General features: G+C 42.4%; 1 protein-coding gene across 1 annotated transcript in view; it reads right to left on the reverse strand.

The window, feature by feature from the left end:
- Positions 1-27,258, reverse strand: part of TGFB2 (transforming growth factor beta 2) — a 66,467-nt gene that overhangs the window by 16,720 nt on the left and 22,489 nt on the right. The window contains exon 2 of the mRNA XM_069800112.1: positions 5,982-6,145. Within this exon, the coding sequence (XP_069656213.1) occupies positions 5,982-6,145 (164 nt within the window). The remainder of the gene's footprint in view (positions 1-5,981; positions 6,146-27,258) is intronic.

Here is a 27,258-nt window from a genome sequence, read left to right on the forward strand (position 1 = left end):
ATATAAAATGAAGCAAAACAAAAAAATCCTGTAAACTTATCTAGCATTTAGCTTTAACTTGCCAGAGGCACATTATGTTTTATTAAAATATCAATAAAGAGGAGCCAAAGTCAACAAAAACAGAGTGGGTTCTCCTGTCTTCTAGCCAAATCCCCTAGATCCTGCAGAGTACTCCTGTGTTCATCTCCCCTTTACGCACCAGTCTCCCAAACCCTTCCTCTTCCTCAGTCCTGTCCTTGACAGCCTTATCTCATGTTCACATGGATTTTACTGCAACATTCTAGCATGCAACTTTCTTTGCTATCTGACTATTTGGACTTACTGCTTCTTCTAAGATGCTGCCTTCTTCTGCAAGTCACTCCTCTTTCTTCCCTTCCTTTTGCCTGCATTGTTCTCCGTAAGTCACGATTCTCCTTGTGGTTTTCTCTTCCCACCACCTACAGGCTTCCACCCAAACTGCTCCCGTCCTCCTCCATTTTCTTCCACCATCTGTCCTCCTTCACATAGGCTTCTCTCCAGCAATGCTTCACATTGCTTCCTACACCTCCCCAAAACAGCAACATTACGTTCCCCCCTCCAACAGGCTCCCTAGCACAAGGCCAGCAAGCCACCCTGATTTTCCTCAGCCCAATAACTCCCATGCTGCAGGGCTTGGTTAAAACTTGCTCATGTCTCAGTGTAATGTGGGCTTGGCTACCCCACCAGACTGCAGCCCAAAGAGCAGGAACCCAAACCTAGCAGCTGGTTTCTGACCCATGTTCCGCATTCCTACACTCCTTATAATGTACATGCACTGCAAATGGCAATTAATCCAGCAGCTCAGTGCCCCACTTTTCTACCTATGGCAGTGTTGAGCTGGCAGTATGTGACAGCTGGTGCCAGTAGCTAATGGGGATAATATACACTTCAAGTCATCTTCAATAACTGCCCTGTTCCTGGCAAGAGGTGGCTGCATCTGAGATAAGCTCTCAAATTGCAGTGCATATGACACAGCGAGAAATATTTCCCCTCACCCACATTCACAGATTAGCTGCCAAAGGTACTCTATACATGGTCTCCAGCGTACTGACTTTTTTTTGTAGGGGATACAGTATTTTGAACAACAACAAAAAACGATTCTGGGAAAAGGAGAAAGCAGCAATTTGACTGAAATATTCTACAAATTAACTTCCTCTGGTCCTGAGCTGTTGCTGAGGGGGCTGGAGAAGGAGGAGGAGGTTGGCAGAGCAGAAGGTTATTAGGACTACACTTTATACCGAGTTTGGTACTTCAAAGAGCACTGTACGTTTGCTATTGAACATAACCGTGTCACCTTTCAGATCGCAAAAGTCTGGTTTCAGGACAGCAATACATATATTGTGAGATCCAAATATACTACTTTAGATGTGGGTCACAGCAACGGCAGTCAATTAAAATCAAATGCCCCAGGTGATATTTGTAATACAGACAGCCTGCGCCAGCTCACAGCCACAAATCCTGCTTCCTGGTATTTTCTTCCGTGGCATTAGAGACGGCACTTTTTGGCAAGAAAAGAGAGCAAGGCCCCTCTGCTCCTGATTATATGGCGATCAGTCTGGAGTAGCTCTGTTGCAGTCAGTGTAAATTGCCTCAGATTTGCACCGTGGAGATTTGGCCCAAGTCTATAGTAGCTCGCTCTAAATGTATTCCCTAACTGAAAAACAAGACAAAACACTGTCTGAATTGGAAGTACTTGAACAACCGACTGTGGTTTAAATTTAAATCTGACTCATAATGGGGTAATATGTTCCACAGCATCTTCCTCCTCTTACCTCCAAGCAGGGAGAGAGGCCCTTAAAGAAACGGGGGTTACCACTGTCTGGAGGGCAGACGGTTCTTCCTAGACCCCGACCAAGCTCAACAGGAGCCCTCGGCATGGACCGGACATGGAAAGACCAAAGGTCTCCTCCTGCTTGCTTCAAATTCTTCATCGCAAACCTATGTCCCCCCCGGGCTTTAACCTGGTGCCATTCATTTGCTCCAAGCCTGAGCTCTGATACATCCTGTGGTATGTCCCCCCCTGCCATCCGCAGCCTCACGGGTACTCCCACCCCCAGCAGCCTTGGATAATGATGACGATAAAAACCAGCACTTTGGCTGCATTTTTCGTGATGCTTTATGATGTGTTAACAAAACAAGGCACTGCTTCCATAGGAAGTAATTATTACTTGTTATTGTTTGACCGTCTGTACATAATAAAAATACCTTAAAAACAATACCACAACGCTCTCTGAAGGACGGCTTTTCGCCCTGCGAGGGTTTCCACTCATCCAGCTTTGCGGTGGTGCCTATTTATTTTTTGGAATGCTTATTCATAAAAGACAAGCTTTTTTTTGAAGGGTGCAGGGACTTTATTCATAAATACAGAAGCACCTTAATAAAAGAAAGATGTGATGAAGTCTTCAAAGCAGGCAAGAAAACTGATGAACAAAGACATTCCCATAACAACTGAGCTTTATCTGATCAAATTCCAATAAAGCCTGCATTTGGCATAAATCTTTAAAAACATAGCAAGGGCCACTGGAGGATGCTAAAACTTGTTTGTTTAATATTATTCCTCCTCTCTCCCCCAAAAGTACTTTATCCTCTTAGTATTTTCTGAAGTCTTGGTGCACATTGAGAAGCACATCGAGCACATGTGGCGCAGTGGAAGGACGGGAGGAGAAGCGCGGGAGAGCACTCCCTGCGTCTGAGGTCATGTTGCTTCCTTCCGTCCTTCCCTCCAGCTTCCCACTCTCCAACGTGCTGATGATCAGCAGCACCACCAGCAGATTAACCCTCACTTTTGGGCAGAGGAAACAACAGAAAAGATAGTGCCTTTAAAGAATTTAATTTTCTGTGGCTTCACTTAATCAAAGCCAAGAAGAGACAGAAGCTTTTATACCAGCCTTATAACAGAAACTTAATTCCTCTTACTACTTCTAGTAACTACTTCTATGAGTTTTTATTATTTTCCATCCTAAGACCACTTAATATGTGCACTGTGCTTCCCATCTGCACAGGAACACACAGATGTGGCTGACTAATCCTTAAATACCAAGAGAAGTATTCTGGGTGAAAACAGACATTAAAGAAACTGTTTCTGCTCTCAGGGATTACCACTTGCCCACTGGCTTCGCAGACGCATCCAGAGCACCTCCATGAGAATTAATCTCCAGGACCTACTGCCCGGAAAAACCTGGGGGGCAGCAGGCCTGCAAACAGATCCACAACCACTCGTTCCTAGCACAAATACAACAGGGTGCTCTCTGCTCCAACCATGCCTCTGAAGCAGGAACGGGGTCCTGCTGCTGCTGCGCTGGGGGCTGGGAGCAAGGGGCTACGGCCCTGACTCGCCACGCCAAGCAGCCCCAGACTGCCTTCCTGGAGTCAGTGCAAACAAGGGCTGCAGGAAAACACTAAGTCCTTTTCTGATGTGGTTTGGAAAAGGGAGCCAAGTATAGCCCGAGGAAAGCTTAGCTGAAAAGGTGCAGTCTTGCATTTCTCTTTTCATTTTAAGGGGTAGATCTGTAAGGTCAGAGGACCACACAAAGAAAGAATCAGGAGGAGAAACAAAATATTTATATTCTGCTTGCTTATTTTTTCCATTTACGCTGCACATCTGTCTCTAGCTGTTCCTAAAATAGTCCCTCAGAGTAACATCGTCCCTTCTGCACCAGTGGTATATATACTACTACTACTACACTGCCACCGGACTAAATCAGAGAGCTCTTGGAGTGCAGTTAGGAGACTTGCATGTGTTCAGGGACAGCTACTTTCCCAGTGAACCACAACAAGAGAGCTCTCACTCTCCAGAAGACTTCTGCCCCTCTCTTCCTGCTTGACTGAAAAAGACGAGGGGACACAGGAACAACCATTACCTGAAACTGCAGGTATGACAGGAATTTCAAAAACCCTCATCAAGAAGATCTCCTCAGCAAAGCAAAACACTAGGCAACCTGAAACTTGGCAGGAGGAAAAAAAAACCAAACCCTAATAATTAAATGTTGCTTATGCAAGATGAAAAACCACATTGTTCCTTCTGGGCACAACAGCCCTGGCAAGTCTAGCACATATCTCACAAGACAGGAAGTAGTGCTTATGCACGGAGGAGGAGTGGTGGCTGTACGTGCCAACTCCACCAGCAATCTCCTCTGCAAGGCTTGCTCTCCATGCATGGCTTTTCATGCTGGAAGCAAAGATACCTGAAGAAGTCTTCAGGCCCTACAGAATGTATTTGCCTCTCCCACTTCCACTGAAATGAGCATCTTCCTCATTCTCCCCTTTTACCTCCCATGTTTGTACCTTCATCCACTGCTAGACAACCCTATCTGCACTATCCATCTATCATTACGCAGTCCTGGAGCTCCTCTAGCATCACTGTGGCACCAATGCCTCCTACCCATCCTTCCTCACCTTCAGCTCCTTAAGATTTTCTTCTTTCTAATCTCTAAAAACCATATACTAAGTTTTAGGATGCTTTCTATAGCACGGTTGTACAATACATCATAGAATCATAGAATATCTCAAGTTGGAAGGGACCCACAAGGATCATGTTTCTCTCCTCTTCAATTTCTCCCTGCTTTTGCTTTTCCTGTTAAACACTGCATGCTAACCTCACACGTTGTGATGGAGATTACATGCAGTGGTATTTAGGGAGTCTCATGCTCCTGCAGTAGATCTGCTGCCAAGGAACTCAAGCAGTTCAGACTGGCCATCACAGAGCTAAAATAATACCTCCACACAAGGTTTTGGGGAGAGCTGCATACAAGATTGCAAGAAATAAGTATGACCAAAGCAGGGGAAAAACAACCAACAGAAAAGGCTACAGGAGCTTGTAAGAAGTAAAGCAGAGAGAGGAACTAACAGGCAGCTTTTATCATTTTAATAGGTGCTCTGCAAGCAAAACGCACCAGAGACATCTTGCCTCTCTACAGGCCAAGCAGCAAAGTAACATGCCTAAAATACGCCTGGCACACACACTCAGAGCTCCCTGCCTTTGGCTTGCCTGTTACTTGGTGGAGGAAAGACCTAATCCTACAATAACCTGCACTCATTATTCACCTAACACTTCACTCAATATGCCCCACCCAGCCTAAAAAAGAAACTGCCTTACTCACCAGCTATATATTTATCTAACGGACCCAGGTACCTGCCCTGGATGCAGGTGCCAGTCATTTCTATGGGCACAGGATTGCTGAAGTCAGGCTCTCTCAAATAAGCTCCAGCTGTTTCTCATCACAAGGCAAAATCCCAGCCAAGCAAAGGCAATTTTTCTCTACCTCCGCTGAACCCTTTGTGTCCCATGTTCCTTAAACACGGAAAGGCAATGAACCGAGCTCAGGCAACCACAGCTGTACTCCTTTCAGGTGGCTGACTAACAGCTCTCAAAAGTAGAACAACAGAAAGCCCAGAGATGCCATCAACTCCTTTTAGGATGTCTGAACAGTGAGGTCAAGCCAGAACATACAATCGTTTCAACAGGCTGGTGCGGCAGCATCACAGGGACTTGTGTAATTCTCTGTGATGGCTGTTACATATAGATGACACAGCGACTCTCATTAAAGATTCCTAGCCTTCAACAAATGACACGCTATTTAGTCAACTTTTCTGCCAGCCTGCCCTTTGGACAGAAGGCAGCCAGATCGCAGTCATGAAGCCAAGCACCCAGTGACCACCTGTGGACCTGAACTGCATTCAACTGGGAATCACGCTTTTTCTACGTTTAAGCAATGTTTGAACAGTCCAGTGCGCAGAAAAGGGTGTTTCTTCTAGAAGACATTTGCTAGAAAAAGTTTGCACATTTCAGCTTCATATGATTTTGAATTAAGTCCCTTGTAGGAAAGGCACAGGAAATATGAGGCTACTTTGGAAAGATGGGACTCAACCGCTTCTCCCTGTGGTTTTTTCCACCTGCTAGATGGGTACAAGGCGAGTTTGCTGCAGAAAGACGGGGAGCTGACACGTGCAAAGTGCCACCATACCTGGTACAGCTCTATCCGCTGCTCCGAGACCCGCGCCTTCGAGTTCTGCAGGCGGAAGACCCTAAACTCGGCCTTCACCAAGTTGGAGGCATTTTTCTCCATCGCTGAGACGTCAAATCTGACGATTCGGAAGTAGAGGCTGTAATAGCTCGGTGGGATGGCATCTGCAAGAAGGCAGCATGATTTTATTTTTTTGTAATGATAAAATACATTGTTCCTTCAAACAGTGTAATACAAGACAGCCTCAGTAAGGGGAAAATCTGTAGCATGATTCAGTTTCCAATGGTGAATTTAATATTATTAACAATTTAATAAAAAAACCCCCGAACAACCCCACATGTGTTTGATTATAGGAATACCATATTAACAGAGATTAACAACTATTTCCAACTCTATTTCAGGTCATGCATTTAAACCTCCCCTCTTTCAACATACTGGTGGAAAATCCCAGATGCTTATAAATTGGGAAAAAATCACAGCAGTTGGTATCTGGAAAATGCCTTCAGACTTGCACAGAGTTCACAGGGTTCTGCTAAGACAACAAGTAACAGCAACTCATCTGATTCTGTATGTTCTCTGAAGCCCATTTCCCCCCAGAATATGGAGCATAAATTAGCCAGCTTCAGTTTTTGTTTCACATTTAGTTATTAAAGGGTTTTATTGGAACAAAATATTCATTCTGATTACAGTGACAAGGGCAGGAAGAGAAGAGGAAGAAGAAAGGGAGGGAAAAGGCAAGCAGGTAGTAGACATTATAAGCAGAATTACATGAATTTTGACCACTTGGAAGCAGTAAAAGCCATAAATGCAACCCCCCCACTATGTATTGGGGAGAAAGCAGAAAAAAACCCAGAAAAATGGACTCAAGTCTTCAGTAACAGTGTTAAACATACCAGTTTAGGTTTCAAAACAGTCTCTTCCTCCTTCCCAGCTGTCAACCCTGACTGAGCCTAAGCAGCAAGGCACTTCTGCACAACCTGGGTCACCCTAAAGGGTTCAGCGATCGTCTGAGGCCTTCCCACCCCGTCCCGGCCAGCAGCACCAGGAGAAACCGGCACCGGCGTCCCGACCACCCTCCCTGTGTTCCTGGCGTCCTGACCACCCTCCCTGTGTTCCCGGTGTCCCGACCACCCTCCCTGCGTGCCTGGCACCCTCCTGGCCCTGCTGCTGCCAGGGCTCTCCTCACACTGCAGAGCCAAACTCGGAGAGGAGTCGAAATGACTCAGAGGCAGTAAAAACTCCGTTCAAACCCAGGGAAAGGTTTCCTCTTCTCTTACAGTGTGAAAACTGGAGTGGAGAGAGGAAAAAAAGGAAAGAAGAAGATTGTATTTAGGGGGCGAGGGGGGGGATTTTCAGCTGAGGAAGCAAAGCTCACAGGCCTCCCTGGGGCCACGCCAGCAGGAAGACTTCAGATAATAATTGCAAAATGCAAAGTTTTCCCTCTAGTCACGTAGCTCAGGATTTGTCATGCAGTGGCAGGAGATGACAGCCTCACCATTAGGGAGGTGAGCAGTTCAGCGCCTGTGAAAGACCCAGGCCTTGTCCGAAATCCCAGCGAGGCCTCCTGCTCCGCAGCCTCCCCTGGCTATCCAGGCCATTAATCCAGGCATCCATCAACTGAATAAAGTACCTTCTTCTGGAACATACCTAATTCTTAATAGATATAATACACACAAGTTGTCACTTCTGTGTAAAGAGATGGGAGAAGCCAAGTCCAGTACGTTTACCATTATTTCTAACTACTAATGATTAAAGATAGTTGGAATAAATCCTTAATGTTTATTCTCATCAATAAGACATATTAATAACTTAAAGACCTTCTTCCAATTACTTAGTGTTTCTAGACTGGCTGCTATTACCAGAACTTCTGAGCAACGTAGCAGCTCCTGGCTACACAAGGCAACACCACTCGCAGTTACCCATTTAATAACCGATTTGTTGTAGCTCTTTGAATAATTCTAAATTCAAACTGACTACAGAATAAATACCAAGTACAAGTCAGCCACAGGAGAAATAAACCAAATTTATTCTGTCTTCACAAAATTCACAAACACACATCCTCTACATAATTGAGCCAAAATCTCTTTTTTAAAGATCAAAGGTAAAAACTCCTAAAAACAATCCTAGCTATGAGAATATCTTTGACAGTAAAGAAATAATCTTGACCTCAACTGTAAATGTGTTACAAGTGAGAGATGACTCTCATGTTCTCAAAATACTTAAAAAAAAACCTCTGAAAGAATACTTCCTAAAGCAGACTCTCAGTATGGCAAATGGGTAAAGAGGTAAAATACAAACAGGAAGCCCCAGGCTTCCTTATGATCCCATTTAATTAAAGAAACAAAAAAAAGGTTCTCAAATTTTCACATCTGCCATGTTCAAAAATAAACCCCAAAGCATCACGATCAGTATTCTTGCCTACCAGGCACATTGACAGAAAACTGCTACAATCTTATAGTAAGAACTCAAAGAAAAAGAGATGTAAATTATCCCCGCACCAGAACTGCTCCTCTCTCCCATGAGCAACACATTAGTGCTGGTCATCCTCAAAATACCAAATGAGGGTCTTCTGAGAAAAGCTTAACTTTATGCAACAATGATCTTAATTTCCATATGTTTTGCAAATTCTTATAAAAGCTACTCAGTTCAGAGATTATATCCTCATTTAAGAGAGACATAATATCTTCAACTTATTTTTCTGTTACAGGGAACTCCGAGACTACTACTGTTCTTCAGCCAAACCTAATCCTACTAGGAATATAATTTGGCATAATAGTATGTATATATAAGATTGATGCTTCCAGGACGAGTTGTAAGTTGTCCTTCCCTGTCATTTATCTGAGGCATCAACCTACCATTTCATTCCCTGTGGACAAGCCAAACTAACAGCCAACCACTCGCCCTGGCACAGACAAACCCTGTCCATCTTGACTTTATTTCAGATTGAAAAGTCCTATTTAACTGTCAGTTTGATTTATATTTAGCTTCTAACTTATTTCTAGAACTTTCTTATGCTATATTTGTAGTCTTTCTTTTCAGTTTCTATATTTTCGATACTGTATATTACAAATCTGTGAATATGTATCTGAATGGATTTTCCTGAACCATTTGTGCATTTACATTTTTTCTCTCTTTCATACAGAAGGAAGATAGACAGAGAAGGAATACTCTTTCAGTGTGCATGTTTTTGTGTTTGCATATGTGCATTTGTATAGACAGAGGACAAGTATTTACCTTCTACTGGAAGGCAGACGTGGGACACCCACCATGAATAAGAATGAATTCTTGCCTTACAGAAGTTTCGTCTCTCTTATAAGATAGTTTTATACCTCGAAAAAACCCACATAAGAAATTTGATTTCTTTATTCTATCATTCACGACAGTATCCATAGGAAGTCAATTCAGGAAAAGGCATTACTAATGGACAGCTGAAAAAAATAGGGTTTTTTACTAGCTGGAACCCTTCCTCTGAAAAAGAATGGCTGACTGCAGAATTGGGGTTTACGTGAAAATTAATCAAGATGGAGAATTGAGACTTGCAACTCTCTTTAAGGGAATGGAAAGAATTCTATGGAGTCTGCAAGGTTTTGGATTAGCCTTTAAGTGATCTCAGATGCTGCAATTTATCTCTCTTTGTGACTCCACCTTAACCTGACAGTTGTATCAATTCGGACTCCGTTGGATACCTCTGGACTCCCCTCTGATTTTGGCCCAATGACTCCAGTAGACGCCAGGATGACTCTGACCAAGTTAGTCTGCAAACACAGTTACCCTGCTGCAGACTACACTCCTTAAGTATTCTTTGAACCATTATCATTAACGAGTGGAATTAAATCAGTATGTTTCCTGTAGCTAGGAAAACACAGATTTCTTTTGTTCTGGAGAGAGGTAATAGTAAATGCAATGAAAGATTCCATTTTTATCATCTTTAAATTATTAATTCAACCCTCAAAAAACTGAAGACTTCCAGCTGTAATAACCATAATCACAATCATCACAGTACAGTTGAGACAAGAGTTATAAACCACAGTTGGAGAAGGTGAAGGCAGCATCCCTCCCTCCTCCCTCTAGCCTGCCGAACACCAAGCATCACAAGTTTAGTTTTTTTATTCTTTTTGGTTTTGTTTTTTCTTGAACAAGCTGAAACTTCATCAGCTGCTTTACACAGGACAGTCCAAACTGCCAGGTTAAAACGTATTCTGGTATGTGGGTGTTTAAGTGCATAAGGACACTGTGGTTTCTGTGCTTCTTACTGACTTTGTTCAAATTCCAGCATCCTCTAAGCTCCTGTGCCAGCAACTAGGACAGAAAGCAGCCCTGCTCTGACAAAGCAGAAAAGCACTGATGGGAGGGGTGCAGACCTATCCCAAAATACTCAACAGTACGCAGTATTGCTCCAGGTTGGAGCATCGTTGACAGGAGAGACTGAACACATCCTCTGACCGACCATCCAAAACAGCACGTAGACCCCCAGACATTGCTTCTGGGAGGAGAGCGAGATGGAGTCAAGCTCCCTTAAACCAAAAGTGGGAATGGAAGGAGTTTGTTTCATGCTGGAGATGCTCCCCACATCAGGAATCTCCTGCATAAAAGGATGACACTTTTGCCTTCCACAGTTGTGTTTGATGAACTAAGCCCTGCATTTCCACAGCTTTCCTCGCAAGTACTGCGTGTACTGACATTTCAGGAGAAACAAAACACTCTGACACAGCTCTTCTGAGAGCTGGGCTTTTGTTCTGGCGAGGAAAAAGACCTAAATTCAAACGTATCCAAACGAGGCTTTTTTCCCCCCTCTGAATTTTCATTTCTGCTATTGAAACAAAAAAATCAATTATATGCACAGCCCAAGTTAGGAAATGTAAACAACTTTTCTCTTCTCGTTGGAAGAGGCCAGACAGGCCGACTTCACACATACACCCACACTGGAAAGGCTGAGAGCTTCAATCTAATCCTTCCATCAAGGGCTTATAATAAATGCTCCAAAGATTTATTTTTATTCCCTTTTGTGTTTATTAAACTTTGGAGGGTTTCTTTTCCTTTTTCTTTTCTTTCTGGTGCTTTGCCCATTCTTTATTACGGCAGCTACAAAACATGGAGTGCCCTTTTCTTCTCACCCTCTTTTTTTTTTTTCCCCTCCTCCTCTTTCTAACTGCAGTACATGAATGACCATGTAGTAGGCTTTGAAGCAGCACATGCAAATATTTATAAGAGTAGCTTGATTGTTATTAAATGCAGTTGTTATGCTTTCCACGCTCTGGCAAGCTTCCCTAACCCCTCTAACTATTAGGACCATTTAGGCTGTTTAGATTTCAGCTCACTGATAGCAAATCCTACGTTGTAACGAGCAGCATAATGTGACATCGTTTCTCCCCCGTGTGAATTTTACTCTCTGCTCAGCATACGAGTTCCTGCCACGAGCCGGGTCAGGCTGCCTTTAAGGACATCCAGACGTGGTAAGTAAAGCAGCATGCATAAGACTGCTGGAAGGATGGGCAGCTCGTCAGCTGTAATGGCACATCTTTCCAGCAGGATCCCATCCTTCCTCTCAGGCACACTTGGGTCACAAATCTTCTCCTCTTTTCCAGGGGAAAGTCTCTCCAAGAAATCAGAAACTTGTTTAATGCATCTGGGCTCCCAAAGCCCACGGATAATTACTCTGCTCACCCCCCCTGACCCTGACGTGACTGCAGAATTCTGCTGGAAACTGCCTCTGCAATGAAAGGGGGTATATAAATACAGTGAACCAAATTACAGAGGCCTACAGGTTATATTTGGACACTGGGATTGGCCCTCAGAGGTAGATCAGTTGTACATCAGCTTTCCATTAGCTCTGAAACTCTATCCTGCTATGACATTAAGTTATGAGTATATCCATTAGCTAATCAGTGCTCTTGGACAGAAATACTTGTGCTGCTCTCCACTCAGACATTGCTTCCAGCCTCTTGCAGCAAGGGTTCAAAGTCAGAGTACAAAAGCAGTGTAAGAGCCTTACTCCAGTATTCATTTTTACCTACAAAGCTGCCAATGAATTATTACCTTTATCTGTCATCAACCATCAGCTGTTGAGGAGGGTCACTGCACTGAAAGTCAGAAAAAAACCTGCTGGGAACACAGTGGATCAGGCTTTCAGCTAAGACCCAATGGCTCTGGAGCAGTTCTTCTTGCAGAACGGGGTATGCGTGCACCTACAGTGCAATGTTAAGACACAAGGCCTGTTATTGCGCCTTTTTTGGTAAAGAACCCATGCCAGAAACTGGCCACTAGGAATCTTCAGCTCATAGATAATTTATCCATGGCAAAGTGATGTGGATGGTTCACAATTCCATGTTTCCCAATAACTTCAGTCTTGGTATTTACTGCACATGGGTACGCCGACACTTAACAAGAGAAACAGAGAGGCATATATAAAGGAAGACAGAGCTTTCTTCATCAGAAAGACAGACAGACAGAAAGCAGGTTGGGGATCCAATTGCTGGATGACCCTTCTGAGCATCAGAACAACTGAAGACTGAAATCTGAAACCACTTCCCTCTTTTACCACCAATGCTGACCCCTGGACCTGTCCCTGCAGTCACATGGGGAAGCCTCAATTAGAGCCCTGAGGTGATTCTCCTGGAGAAAACCCAAAGAAACAAAACCTCACTCCTACAGGGACTTTCTTTCACCAGTTACACTAACAGAAGCCAATTCTGAAGATGTTTTCTTATTTCAGTAACTTCTTATATTAGTTAACTTTTCCTTTCTTTGGAATGATGACACACAGAGCTCCTGATATGCAGCAGGGAATCCATACGTGTAATTATTATGCCATAACCTGGCTATGAAGACTCAATAAATGTCACTAGTAGACTCTAGAGTGCTCAGATCAAAGACACTTGGCAGTGCTCACATAGCACAAATGTATGGGTTATTTTTTCTACCTACACTGTCTCTGTAAAGCTCCACATGACCTAAAAATATGTACCAGTGAAGGTCTAGGTGGGCATGGGTTTGGAAAAGAATAATTACATAATTACCAGATTTTGTGACATATTTTCCACTGTCGAACCATTTGCTAATCCTCTTTTAAAACACACTAAGATCTATGACAATATATGAAAAGTAAACAACCCCAGGATGTCCTCCAGATTGAAGAGATAGGTACAATGAGGCAAATATGGAATCTTCTGAAGATATGTTTATGAAATTATGTGTTCCTTACTTAAAATCTGACAAGGGCCTTTGGTTCTGCTGCTACTTCCTCATTGCTTCACCAAGCCTGAATCAAAAGATGACTAGCCAAAGCTATGACCTCAATAGCACACTGATATGGTAGTCTTGTTTCCAGTTACCCAAATAATTAATTCCTTCAAGGTACTCCTATTGCTCTGGAGTTTGATGGACTTTGACACTCTTACGTAACTGTCTTTTGTACTCTTGATTTCTGTAATGGTGAAAAACATCCTGCAGTCATCTTTGCGTCAAAATGCAACTGGCATAGTAAGGACACTGAGACAGTGTAATTAGCCACTGGAGAATCATAGAGTTAAGTGAAATTTTAGGGTAAGTTCTCACAAAGACAAGTAGTAAAATAAAACTCAAATCATTGGTGTTGTCGTAGTAAAGCTGCTGCATGGGATTCTTGGTACAAAACAAGTTAAGTCTTGGCTTTGTGGGACATTTTAGAGATGCAAAGAGAAGGGCATCTCATTACATACTCCCTAATTTATGTCACTTCATCTCCACTAGCACATTGGAGCTGGATATGAGTCCTACGTTGGGCATCAAACCCTGCCAAGAAAAGCTACCACTGCTGTTTTAAGGCTGTAACAATACAACCCATTTTAAACTTTCTTTTTTGTTGTTGTTGTAATTGATCTCCCTGGGCTGGGCCAAATCATGTTGCCAGTTCAACCTCAACTGTATTTACATGCTGCAGCTGAAACTGACTTTGGATGTTCCTTAATTTGGCCTGGAGACCATTGTAAGAAGGGCTGTAGTTTTCCTGTACCACTGAACTGTCTGATTTAAGTGAATCTTATCAGCCAGAAAGCCCTCATTTAAATCCTTTTTTTCCACTGGACTTTCTCTCTCTGCCACCCTTTCACAATTATTCTCGTGAAGCTACCAGTCTTTGTAGGCTCAGTCCGAAACACTGTTTAGCCTGAAAAAATCCATACTACTCACACCAGCTAGAAAGAAGGAAGACAAAATACCTGTTTTGAACAATCAGCTATGGCTTCTTCTTTCCTCCCTCTCCTGCAGGTACTGTATAAAGGAGAACTGCTGGGCCAGCATCACATACGTTTGTTCACCTCCTGTGAGGTGCAACACCAACAACCGAGAAGTCTGGGCTATGACAGATCCCCAAATGAACCCTTCTTGAAAAAAAAGTTTGCAGCTATTCCATCACCCAAAAGGCAAAGGAGAGTAAAATTTACCACCAAAGAGAAAAACTGCAGGAGCATTCTGCTTTATCTGAGATGATCAAAAGCCTCAAAGTCCATGTGATCATTCTCCTGTGAACAACAGAGAGGCAGAGGCGTTACTGTGTCACTCATTGCTGCTGCAACGGGACGGAGATTTAATGTGGGCACAGGCTCCCACAGAAAGACCCAGCTTCCCTTCCCAGACCATGCTGTGAATGCTAATGTACAGCAAGCAGAAAGGGTTTAACCTCTTTTGTGCTTTAAGCCAGGCTCTAAAGACTAGACCAGATTTTCAAGTATTTAGCACCCAGTATTTTGAGGTTTTTTTTGTTGTTCGTGGTTTTTAAATTTTTTCAAATGTCCCTAGAATGAAGTCTTCCAACTGGATGTTTCTGGCTTGATTTTCAAAGAGCCTAACTGTTCTTGTGTTCTTTTGAACATCAGTTTTGGGTTTTGGCACTGAAATGGAGCTGGATCTCTCTTGGCCAGCTAGTCCCAGCTGTGGGTGCTGACGCTTACAGAAAACCTTCACCTTAAATCTTGCCTCCTCACCTTGCCTAAAAACCTAAAGCAAAAATTCTGTCAGTCTCTGCGAGCTGGAATGTAGCCACATATGTAGAAAATATGAATGATTAAAAAAATTCAAAAACATATCTGCAGGATTAGAGGCCAAGTCACTTAGCTACACAGAAAACCCTCAAATCTACCAAAAAAGCAGGAAAGTAAGAAAAATCCCCTATGCATCTTTCCTCTCCCTCCCTTTCTTTTGATATCGCTTATCATCTCCAGCCTTCATGTAACTGGTCCATACAGTACTGGTCCACTGGTCAGTGCTGGGTGTCAGTGTCATCAGCTCCTATGTTTTCCTTGACTGGACGATTAAAGAACAAATACCCCACAAAAGTGCCGTGCTGCGAGAGCAGAGGCAGCAAGAACCAACCAGTGTGTGATGAAAAACCAATGCTCATAGAATAACCTTCTTTAGGGACAGGCTGTAAGCACTGTGGTGTATTGCCTGAGCAATGCTAGTGTAACCTTTTCTACACCCTCCCTGTCCCCCATCACTACTCACTTGCAAAGATTAGAAAATCTGAATGTGTTTCAGGAACGGGAGAAAAATACTTAAGAAAAACACACATAGTCCTTCTGGACAAGCTCCACAATTTAGTTTGGAGGAAATCAGTTGCCTGTGCAGGCTGTCCTGAACAAAAAGACAACACTTGTGGAATGTATAGGAAGACACCTGAAAGTAAGGAGCACAGACTGAGTGCATGAGTTTATATCTTCAAATGTATGATAAGGTAAATCAGCACAGAGATTGCAAAAACTTGTGTTATTACCACTTCACAGCCACAGGGCAGTGCTGAGGCAATTACAAGCCACAGTCCTGGTCCTTTACAAACTCTCCTGTCCTGAGAGTGTGTTCTGTTGAATAAGACTGAATTCCTCTAAGAAAGTACACTTTTCTTTTGCAACTCTGAAGAAAGCGAGGACTGCCCAGAAGACCACTTCTGCTATAAAACAAAATGCTCTGAGTATTAACTTATAGAAGAGTCAGACTGAGCACTAAGCCTTGAATCAACTGCCCGGATCCAAACCTCTGAAGCTGGAGGAGGATCAAAAGCCAGTTGAAATCACTGAAACCTTTGGCTAAAATGAAAGGGGGAAGCTGTTCAGTCCCCTTCTGGAAAACAAAAACAAAACTCCAACCCAGGCAGACTTGGTGTGCCTAGTGCCAAATTCTCCTATTTCTTAAAAAGGAGCGTGGAGTCCCTCCCAGGGGATGGCCCCTCTTGGGACAAAGCAGCATGTGTAGCAGAGCCTCACGCCTGATCTTTCTCTCCCAGCAAGAAAGGCTATTTGCCTATTTGCAAAAACTGGAGTAACTGGAAACAGGGGTAAACTAGCACCTCGCATGGCAACACCTGCGAGTCCCCCTCAGGTGCATGGTGCTCAGTGGACACTTTCTGCCCCTGACTTTACAACTGCTTGAAGATGGATCTCCTGAAGAAAAATTCCCTCACGTGAACTCACCAGACCCTCCTCTCTGCTTGCCTTTAAAGCTTTCCAGGCTATTGGCTTGTTTTCCCTCATCCATGCTGAAATGCAGGCGTTGGATAATGCGAACAACACTGATGGATCATGAGAGCTATTTTCAGGTCTAAATTTTGAGCTGTTGAGCAATGCTTAATTGGACTAACCTAATTACTCGGGAGTATTCTGGAGAGCAACAAATCCTGATTTTTCCATTCTGGACCATCTTTCAGCATATACAAATCTCTACACATTTTAGAAAGTCTGAAAGGTCTGACCTCAATTCTCCTCTTCTCAAAGTCCTATTTACAGGTCACCTGTCAGGCAAAGGAGCCAAGAAGGAACGTAAATACAAACCATACTGCTATCTTTGTTTCTCAACAAAGAAATCTTAATCTTGTGGCAGGTTAAAACATACGGGGTAAAGAAAGAGCACAACAGCTCACTCGCTCTCAAACATAATCCTCCTATAATCTCACCTCTGCTTATGCAACACTACAGTTTTAATAGTGAAAGAGAAAAACGCATCTTCAGATGTGTCCCTTGCTCCTGGGTTGGATGCCATCACAGCAAGCCCACGATCATGCATTCCCAACAGGAGCTGACAGATCCTTTTCTGCTGGGAAGACATGCGACAAGCTAACAGGAAAGCTGCTGTGTCCATCAACAGGCATTAGAACAAGTTATAGAGTTACCAAAGCCCCTCTGAAACCTGAGTGAAGTTTTGGTCCCATTGAAGTCACCGACAAAACATTCCCATTGCTTTCAAAAGGGCCAGGAATTTACCCCCACACTTGTAAGCACAGAGAGGATTTTCAGCACAAGAAAACCGTCTCCAGCCTCTCTGCCTCCTGTTATCCGTGAATTTAGTTTGCCAACAAAAGGTCCTTCAGCTTTCAGCAGTTATTTTGTGAACATTCAGGGAAGAACAACTCCTTTCAAATCCACATCAGGATCCTTTGAATGAAATCCCAGGTTATCATGTATCACCACTGAAATCAAATATGTAAATAGATGTGTGTTGTGTTTGGAAACTTCTCAGGTATGTACTTTGCTATTCTGCCTACAGTGGAATGTAAGAAAAATACTCCTAGTGTCTTTCATCTCTCGCCATGAAGGGCTGCTCCTCTTTCAGCTAGGAATCATAAGCAATAATTGCAAGTACAATTGCCTATCAGAGGAGAGGAGAGGAGAGGCGAGGAGAAAGGAAGAGAAGAGAAGAAAAAAAGAGGAGAGAGAGAAAAGAGAGGAGAGAGAGAAAAGAGAGAAGAAAGAAGAAGGAGAAGAGGGGGCAAAAAGAAAAAACCTCACCAGGGAACACAAACCTTTCTCAATGGCAAAGTAAAACCTGACTCAACTGACACTGTTCAGCTCAGTTTTTATGGCTGCAATGACCTCAGTGACTTAAAACAGATCAGACATTTGCAAGACTGACCAACAGTTTTCCTTGTAACAAAGAGCTTTTTTCTTTCATTTCCCAACCTTCTTCTGGGTGCATGCTACTGAAGTGATCTGATTCTGAAGATATCTTCAGAAGCAATCTGTAACAAGAGACCTCTCCACTGGCGGGCTGAAGAGGCAGGCATGATCACAAGTCCAGCTGTATTACTTGTATATCGTATTGCTTTACCCAGAGACATTGGGATGCTGACTGCAGTGCCTAAAAACCCCTAAGCAGTCATCATACCCCCAAAACCCAAGTAACCTTGAATAATTTTTATCTAAGAAAACATTTTACCTTCTCAACAGCAGATTAGGTGTAAGGTTAGTTGTATGTGCGTGTGTTTGAGAAAGTCTATGTATGTTTATTATTTCTTTAAAATCCGTCCTCTTCCTGGCACCTTCCTCATGAATTTCACTTGCACCGACAGCCCAGCCAGCAGGATTAAAACTGGCTTCACGGTGTTATCTCAGTGCCAATTTCCTAATGAGCTATATTTAAAAAATATAAATTGTGCAGACATACTTTTATTGAATCATCAGACTCACCAAAAAAAATTACTTCTGTTATAAATCTATTCTTCCCATCAGCATACAAGACGAGCTTGGCACGCCTGCACACAGCAGCGCATGCGCCGCGTCTCTCCCTCCTCCCAGCTCCAGCGTTTCTGCAGGCACCAAAGCTGGGGTGACAGGTGGGCGAAGAAAGCGGTGCTCCTCCAGCAACACCAAAGGCAGAGAAGGCAGCCAGCCCACAGGGTCAGGCGACTGGTGAGAGCCACAGGACAGCGGTCCTGCAGGGACAACCCGCATTAGGTCCCCCCAGACTTGGGGACCAGGGCGGTCTTTTTGGGACCTCAGAAGGCAGCTCCGGCGAGGACTGTGATTAAGCCCGATCCTTGGATCAGAGCACAGGCATACACTTTCAATGCTAGAAATCAGGCTAGTATGCATATAAGGCTAACCTCTCCAAGGAAACGGACTTAATACTTCTTTTAAGGGAAGCTGTGGTTACCCGTCATACGTCTACGTCTGTAAAATTAGGCCATTCACTAAACATCAGTTCGGTACAGCTTGCACTCTGACAGCAAACACAGTCATCACAGGCTCCGACTTGTGCCTTTAGTGCTGGATGACTTGAGCTGTGTTCTAAGCCCATGAATACGCATCTGCATTTTAATTTTCCATGTAGAAGGGCTTCTAATCGCAACTATTGTTATGAAATCCAATAGGATGGCTGGAAATCCCTTGGATATATCCTGAGGATTATACACTGCCACGGCGACGCAACACTATACAAAAATCTACTTTACAAAAAATGTACCACTGCAGAACAAAGCTGCACTGGAGAGAAAAAAACACAACTGGAAAACATTTTGAATTATTTAAAGAACTAAGAAAACTTTCCCCAAATCCAATTTTCTCCAACAGTGTCACAACAACCACAAAGCCGTCATACATGACAAACTCAGTGGTGTTGAAATCAAGGAAATGGCAGTGAAAAGACATTCTCAGGCTATTTCACAATTCAGTTGAAGCTGTTCATACTGCTGTGTTTATGTGTCTCTCTACCTTAGCACAGAATAATCCAAACATCATTTCTCTTGTTTTCAAGTCAAACATTTTACTTCCCCTCTTATTCATCTGCAGGGTGGTTCAACCAACTGGAAGTGAATGTATGCAAGATAAGTGGTAAAATCAGTCTGAATATTTAGTAGAATAACAGGGCAAGAAGCCTACCACTCCGCTTCAGAGAAACAGCATAGGCATTGGCTTCACTTTAAACACAATCCTGCTGAAGTCATCCTATGAGCTTTCCTATGCAGCCAAAACTTAGAAGCTTTCCTGCCTCAGAGCCCCTAGCTGGGAGGGAGAATGGGAGGAATCCAGTCCTCATGAAACTCCTCAGACTAAGGAGAGCTTACAGGACCAAATCCTTCATGCACCACACACTTGCAATGTGATTTTTGTTACTGCTTTCCCAACCTACCCAAACCTGTGTTTTGGAGAGGGCTCCTCTGTGCAGGAGCAATAGTGGCTGATAGCTTTCATGCCTATGCTGTTAGTGGCCTTCCAGTTCAAACTCTTGGTGACAGAGATGAAAACGAGTGTCAACTTTCTGTGAGCATGCAGAGATTTACCTGCTAGGCTGAGCTCATCCTGTTCATCTCAAACTGGCCAAAGGACAGCCACCTGCCACTAATGCTCTCCAGGCCTCCCCAGCCTAGATTAAATTCCAGTCTAGATAGAGCCATCCAGTCTCCCAAAACCCCTTTTCTTTTTAAAATTGGAAGAGAGTACACTTTGAACCGACAGACGTTGGTTAACATAGATCCCTTGCACAGAGATCAAATTAAACAGTGCATCCCACAGAACCCAGGAGGGCAGCGGTCTTTGCTCTGTCATGGATGACTGTACTGCATAAGAGTATACTATAAACAGTGCTCTAAGTTGCTTTTCCTGTTAACATGGACCTAGAAGGGGTAGGGTCCTACTGCTGCAGGTCTGGAGCACAAAGTACTGTCTGTTACCTATGGCTGCAGACTACCGCACATAAGGCGATGCACCTTTGAACTGCTGTCTCCTGAACAAACCATGAACTATCCTTTTCCTCCCTCTGTCTACATACTTATACAGCCCTATGACCACAGTTTTTAAGTGTACGTCTATCACTCATCACAGTTGGTAGTAGCTCTTTTACTTTTGCTGCCTCATCTCACTTGGAGCTCTCCCATCATTTCATTCCTTTAAACCACTCAGCCATTTCCCCTCTTCAATTAGTCCCTTAAAACTTTCCTTCCTCTTAAGCTTATGATTATTCTTTCATTAGAGCATTTTATGGTGCCCTCTAAGGAGAACAAAATGAAATACCCCTCGCCCCACCCCAATTACACTGTCACGTTCTGTGCGGTAGAATAACGTACAACTTGTAAGAAACTGAGCCAATACACAGATTGATAATGAAGGTAACACCATCAAGTTTCACTCTCTTCTGGAAGGGGAAGAGAGTAAAATTGAATATACAGTCATAAAATACATGAAATTAAATAGGCCTCTGCAAATGAAAGTTGCCTGTGAAAATACTTTCCAGGTCTATGGTTTTAATTACTACATAAATGAATGGAAAACAGGATTAAGGAATTTGCACAATTGTTACACATCATATTTGGAATCGTAGCATTTTTTTCAGCTACAATAGCATGAAGGCATAATCCAATAAAGTCCAACTGAACTGGATCCAGCTTCTCCCTGATATTTTGGTTTGGTAGACAAGAATCTGAAATCGTTCTCCAGCAGCGCTCACATGGGACTGAAACATGCAATATTGGGGTGATTTTGCAAAGCTTCCTCATTTCTTGTCAGGCTTTGGACTTTATGATTTGCACAGATTAAAGATGTTTATGAGTTCCAGTAATTCAGCTTTGCTCATTTACCAGCTGTTTTTAAACAGAGATTGCAAGCACCAATTGAATTGTGGACCACGATCTCTTCTAAAAGGAGAAGTCCTCTGAGTAGACAAAGCCATCTGGGTACAAAAGCAAAGTGTGCACAGGAGCAAAAGCGTTAAAACTGCTCTTGTGCCCGTGTAAGAATCCATTCATGTTTACAAACACAAAAGCTTAGGGCTTTTCATCCATGGCTAGAGTAGACTTTCATTCCCCCCCCCCCCCTTCCTTTTTCTGTTTTAATTTTACTGCCATGCACATTGATTTTAGCCTGAATAAACTGCCCATGAGTGACTGTTCTTTACATGTCTTCATGTAAGTCAGTTTCCCAGGAAGAATTTAGCATGCTGTACTAGCTCATTCAAGCTTTTCTTCCTCAAGCTTAAAATCTCCCTAACTCTCCTCTCCTCCACAGGCCTGCTCTTCATTTCCAGCTGGACTGAAATCCAGTAAATATTACACTTACAAGGTAACAGGTCTGGAATGTGAAGCATCTAGAGCTCAGCAGAGTCTCTTCTTGGCATCTTAACATATGTACTTTGTTGCCTAGTGCCAAACAGTATTCGACTGGCTTTATTCAATTCAAATGAAGATATTAAGTCCCAGGACTGTATAAACATCATTTACCAATCAAAACCATAGTTAAGAGAAATGCCTTCCTAAGGGAAGGTGCTACTTGCCTTTTTAGAGTCCCTGAAAAGCACAGTGTCTTGAATAAACCTTTCAATCTTGAATATATGCCTAAATTTTTGTTACCATCATTCATAAATGAAAGGCAAGAGAAAGAAGATAAAGGCTGGTTTGTCATGCTTTGTCCTCATATAGGAGCCTTCCCTGTGACATTACCATCTGCAGAACAGCAAGAACTAATGCATGCAAACCTCTGACGTTTTATAACAAGGTTTACAGAACAGCACCGAGAGCCAGCTGAAGGCCTTTGCCAGATGGAAGGTCTGGCACACATTTGACCACTGCCCTGCTTATACATAATTAGCCCTACCACTGAATGAATTAGGGAAGCCAGACTGAAGGCATCTGCTCAAAGCTATCTTCCACAGCTATGAATGCAGAAGAGGATGCATTTACCTGGCCTTCTCCTTACGCACAAAAGATACTGCTGATATTGAAGAATAAGAACAGAGTCATAAAGCCACAATTAAGTTCAAATTCTCTTTATAATGAAGCATTATTGAATGGCACCACACAGCACGGCTTGGGAAGGAAAACTTCAAGCATTTCTCACCTGCTAACCTAGGGCTGTGTCCATACAGGCTCAGGATCGACAAACGCTAACTTCCAAGTGCTCTGTTCAGAACTGCAAGACCCTCTAAGGCTGGAAGAGCTCTTCTGAATTTAATGTTTGCTCCTACTAACTTAACTGCATGGATTAGATGCTTCATGTCCAGCAAAACAAGTTAGGAAGAGACAGGATTCTCGGCTTAAAAACTTCTCTCCTGTGTGAACGCAATGGCTGGCCATGCCTACATAACCAACAGGTATGTAGCTCTGAATGGTATAGCTGGCTACATTTTAAAGACTTTTTAAAGTGAGATGCATTTCAAGAAGCATTTCTTTATCAGGATGGGGAAAAATGATAATATAGTGTGTAGAATTCAAAACGTAGGTAAGAAATAAACCCATCTTTCTCCTCCTTCCAGAGCAGTCAATGGTTTCAGAACCTTCTCAGCAGCACTATAACTAAATGTAAATGGATTTTCCTCCTATTGCAAATTACAGAACTGTCCACCTAAATGGTTTACCTGACTGAAGCTGTAACACTGTTGAATTAGTAGTGTCTGTGAAAGGAGCAAAGAAGACCCAACTAAGACGTCTACACAATACACAGAAAGTAGAGGTGTCCAATATTTCCTCTGAGGGGTGATTTTAATAACAGAAGTCATCTTACTCAGTGATAGAAAGTTTACCTCAAGCATAACTTTACTAATCTACACATACACTATATGGTGCTGACATACCTCGAGGCAGAAAGTTATGCCTTGCTAACCTAATCCTCAGAAGCATCAAAGCCCATTCTCCTCCTCACATGTGAGGGGTGCATTTCTCTACCAAAGCTAAGAAAAGAGGACTACTCCATAATGACATGCCTGTAGAACAGCTGCAGTAAGGCTAACAGAATACTAAAAAAATCCCATACACCCCACACAACCACCAGCTGAAGAATCCTTTTACTATTAAGCCTGGCCACCCAAACTGCTCACAGGTGACGAGACCCTACTGGCAGGTAAAGAGAGATCACCATGTGTGCAGAGGAAGTATCTCTCCATGGTCTGCTACAGCCACCAGCAGGGAAGTGCAAAAAGATTCCCACCTTCTCCTGCTGTGAGGAGAGATGGCCAAGGCTATAGGTAGACCTCAGCTCAAAGTTAGACATGCCAGAAACATAGCATATTGTTAACTAATGGAGGCACTTCAGTCTCTCCTTGTTGATACCAGATCTAGAACTGCATTGCCCTGGACTGAAATGCAAGTTTTACCTCTCAAAATACCAAGTAGAAACAAGCAAAATCCCTTTGAATCTGAAAAGACACCAATACTCAGCACAGATGGTTATGCAAGAACCTCTGACTAGTGGCAAGTTGTGGGAAGACCATTGCTTCTCAGACCCTGTTGTTTCATTCAAACATTTTTTTAACCCAATGCTAGAAATGTTCTAGATACTGATTACTAGAATTTATTTATTCCAACTGTCCACTTTTTACTCAAACCCACCCTTTTCCACTCTGATCTAAAATTGTGGTCTCCAACCTTTACCGGTCCAAGCACATTAAGAGTGAATAAATAATGCTGTTGTGAGCAAGTGAGAGCCTCCCCAGCTCGCTCCAGAACAGTGATACGATTTAAAAAAAAAATTAAAAAATGCAGTGCCAAAAAACTATAGTCAAGAGTTTGAGCTTTTCAAGTTCTAATATTTGTTATTGCTATTACAAAACTTTGCTGTTTCTGATATTCTTTAAAAAAAGAAAGAAGAAAAAGAAGATAATTTTTCTGAAACATTTCAGGCTAACATAGTAAGATGTCCTAGACAGCTTTCCGAGTTTTAAAACCATCCCATTTCAAATATTGGTTAATGTAAATCTGGAAAGGTGCCTTGTCTGGAGTAAAATCATATACAGATTGAAAAAGGATTAAGTTTTTTTTTACAATATAAGCACTTTTTATATTTTAACCTTCTAGTGTCTGGAACAGAAGAGGAGAGTTGGCGAATAAGAACAAACAGAGGAAGGTACAGTTCACTGCAACGACTGCTGCTGCAGGTACATACTCTCTTTTCACAATACACAAGGTAACAGAAGGCATTACAGACACTCAACTGTTGTTTTATAGTGTGGCCCCTCCCTGTGACAGGTTAACTCATGAGGAAATGGCAGAAGTTCGTACCATAGTGGGCACTCAGTTCTTGTCTGTGCTATTCATAGCTGAGTGTTCAGGTTTACAAAGCTAGACTAGTTTTCCTGTGTCCAAATAAAACAGCTAGATGGATCCAGTTGGATTTTCCAAAGTGCAAGATAGACGTCTTTCGCCGAGACACTACACATATCAATCACTCCAAGTGTGGCCACCTGCTTCAGATTCATCTGTAGAGGATTGGCTTTTAGATAAACATCATCAAGACTGAGTTTCTGATTCCTTTTTATTGGTGAGTTTTATCACACACCACAGGAGACATCATGATAACAAAACCATGATGCAGAAGAGGTACCTGAGCAACAGGGTACAGACACACACCACAAGCAGGCCCACAGAATTGCCAAGACAATGGAATTACACCTGAGCTTAACAACAGATGACTTTTTGCCTGCTATTTTTAATGGCGATTTTTGCTTAACTAATTTCAACCCTTTACCTCTACCTATTTTGTTTTACATTTTTTTTAATAATTGCAAAAAAAATTGGCTTCATATTTACAAGCAACTTACTTTTTGCTTTTTTGGGCATGCATAAATGTTTGAGACAAAATTTGCTAGAGAAAGAGGCGTGCATACAAACACACACATATATGCACATGAAGAAACTAAAAATATAAAAGAATATATATTTCAGACTAACAAGATGATATCCAACTAAATATTAGAAAAAGATGTTCTGACCATTTATGATTCAGAGGGATCCAAAACTAACGCAGACTCCAGACAGAGATCACACTCAGTGAAAGAGCTCCACATATTGCATCATACAACACCATGACTGCGATAATGAATACGGATAGCAATTACAGAGTCAATGTCTGCATTTCTTAAAGATCAAAACAGACTAGGAATGCATCAGTGGCTTCTCAGAATAACCTAAAGAATGATTTGAAAACACATTAGTTCAAAGGAGCATGAAAACTATTGTGGCTCTTCCCAGAAAGTTTTAAATTTTCTGCTCTACATGCATTATTAGTCATACTTCCTACTGGTGGGGCTCTGCAGGTATTCCACCGACCTGTGCCTACAGAAGCAGGGCTCCAGAAATAGTCTTTACTGCTTTAGTCATACGACACTCGCACAAATTACACAGGATACTTAAGCTTCTTAAGAACCATATTCAGAGGGAAGGAACACCACACTGGAAGGTAGGCTGTGAAACAGGGAACTGTCCAGAGAGTCTTGTTGAGTTGGGTGTTTTGTTTGAAGTACTGGTTGCACACCCTAGAGGCACAGTCCTTCTAAACACTGATACAAAAGAACGCGTGACAGTGAAATACCATACATATCTACAAAAAACACAGTATGCTTCAGGACTACTCTAGCTCTACCCAATCTAAAGCTGACCTACTATCAAAAGGAAAGGCTCCACATTTCAGAGGTGGAACTTCAGAATTCACAGTGAAGGTGTCTTCAAAATGCACATGCGAATTACATCTATAATGAGGAGGTGATGCCTTTTTCCTGGTTTTGTATATTTGATACACAGATACCGTAACACTACAGGATCACAGATTCAAATGAGAAGTATGGGACACCAGCTAACCACCCTATAGTCATGCCAAATTACAAAGAACAAATATTTGTCATTTTCAAATCTACACAACAGTAGGTTATTTTACATACACAAAAGCATTACTGGAACCTAGGAGGTGCAAAACCATAATAAGAAGTAATTGCAAATATTAAAATGACTGAGAAAAATAAAAAAACCCTGGTTCAACTGCAAGGGCACAGCAAGAGAACAAGGGTTGATAGTGTATGGCAGATAAATGAGTTCTCACTGCAACACTGCAGCAATGTGCTCTTAGACTGCAAGAAAAGGTGAAAATAAGTCTTTTACTACAGAAATTAACTGGGATCACACACACAAAAATAATCTTCCTTTCAGTGTTGGACATCTCTTTTCATTAGGATAGTGTCAAAATGAAGAGAAGTCAGAGCTAAGCAAGGATACCTAGCGGCTCCAGAGTCTGAGGAAAGACAACAAAGACTGAATACCTGTATGAAAAGTAATGGAATGGGTCAAAACTCAACCATGCAGGGACATCTGAAGCATGTAATCATCAAAAAGTGACAGCAATTTTTAGGGCAGTAATATTACCTTGGAGTCCACCTTGCTCACTAAGAGAAGATACGGAACTGCTGCATTACTTTTTTAGGTACTCCTGGCCACAGGATGATAAAAATTGAGAAGACAATTGAGTGGACCAGAAAAAGTAAAGTGAAGAACTGAAAAAAACACCACTACCACCCCCCAAAATTAATTAGCATCTTTTTAGACTGTGATATTAAGTGTAGTTTTCTATTTGGTTTGACATGGTTCCATATTTCACCTAACTGTAGCTGGCTGTTAAGTATCTATTTTAAAGCAATAACCCAGGTGGCCTCTACAAGTAGTTCAAATGGCAACTTCCAAAAACTTCTACAGTTGGCCTTTAAAAGTAGAGTAAATGAAAAAGGACAAACCAGCAATCGTGGGGAAACAGACTACTTGCCAAGCAGATCCTTTGTAACCTCA

The sequence above is a fragment of the Haliaeetus albicilla genome, chromosome 13, assembly GCF_947461875.1.
Source record: "Haliaeetus albicilla chromosome 13, bHalAlb1.1, whole genome shotgun sequence".
In the NCBI taxonomy this organism is placed as follows: Eukaryota; Metazoa; Chordata; class Aves; order Accipitriformes; family Accipitridae; genus Haliaeetus; species Haliaeetus albicilla.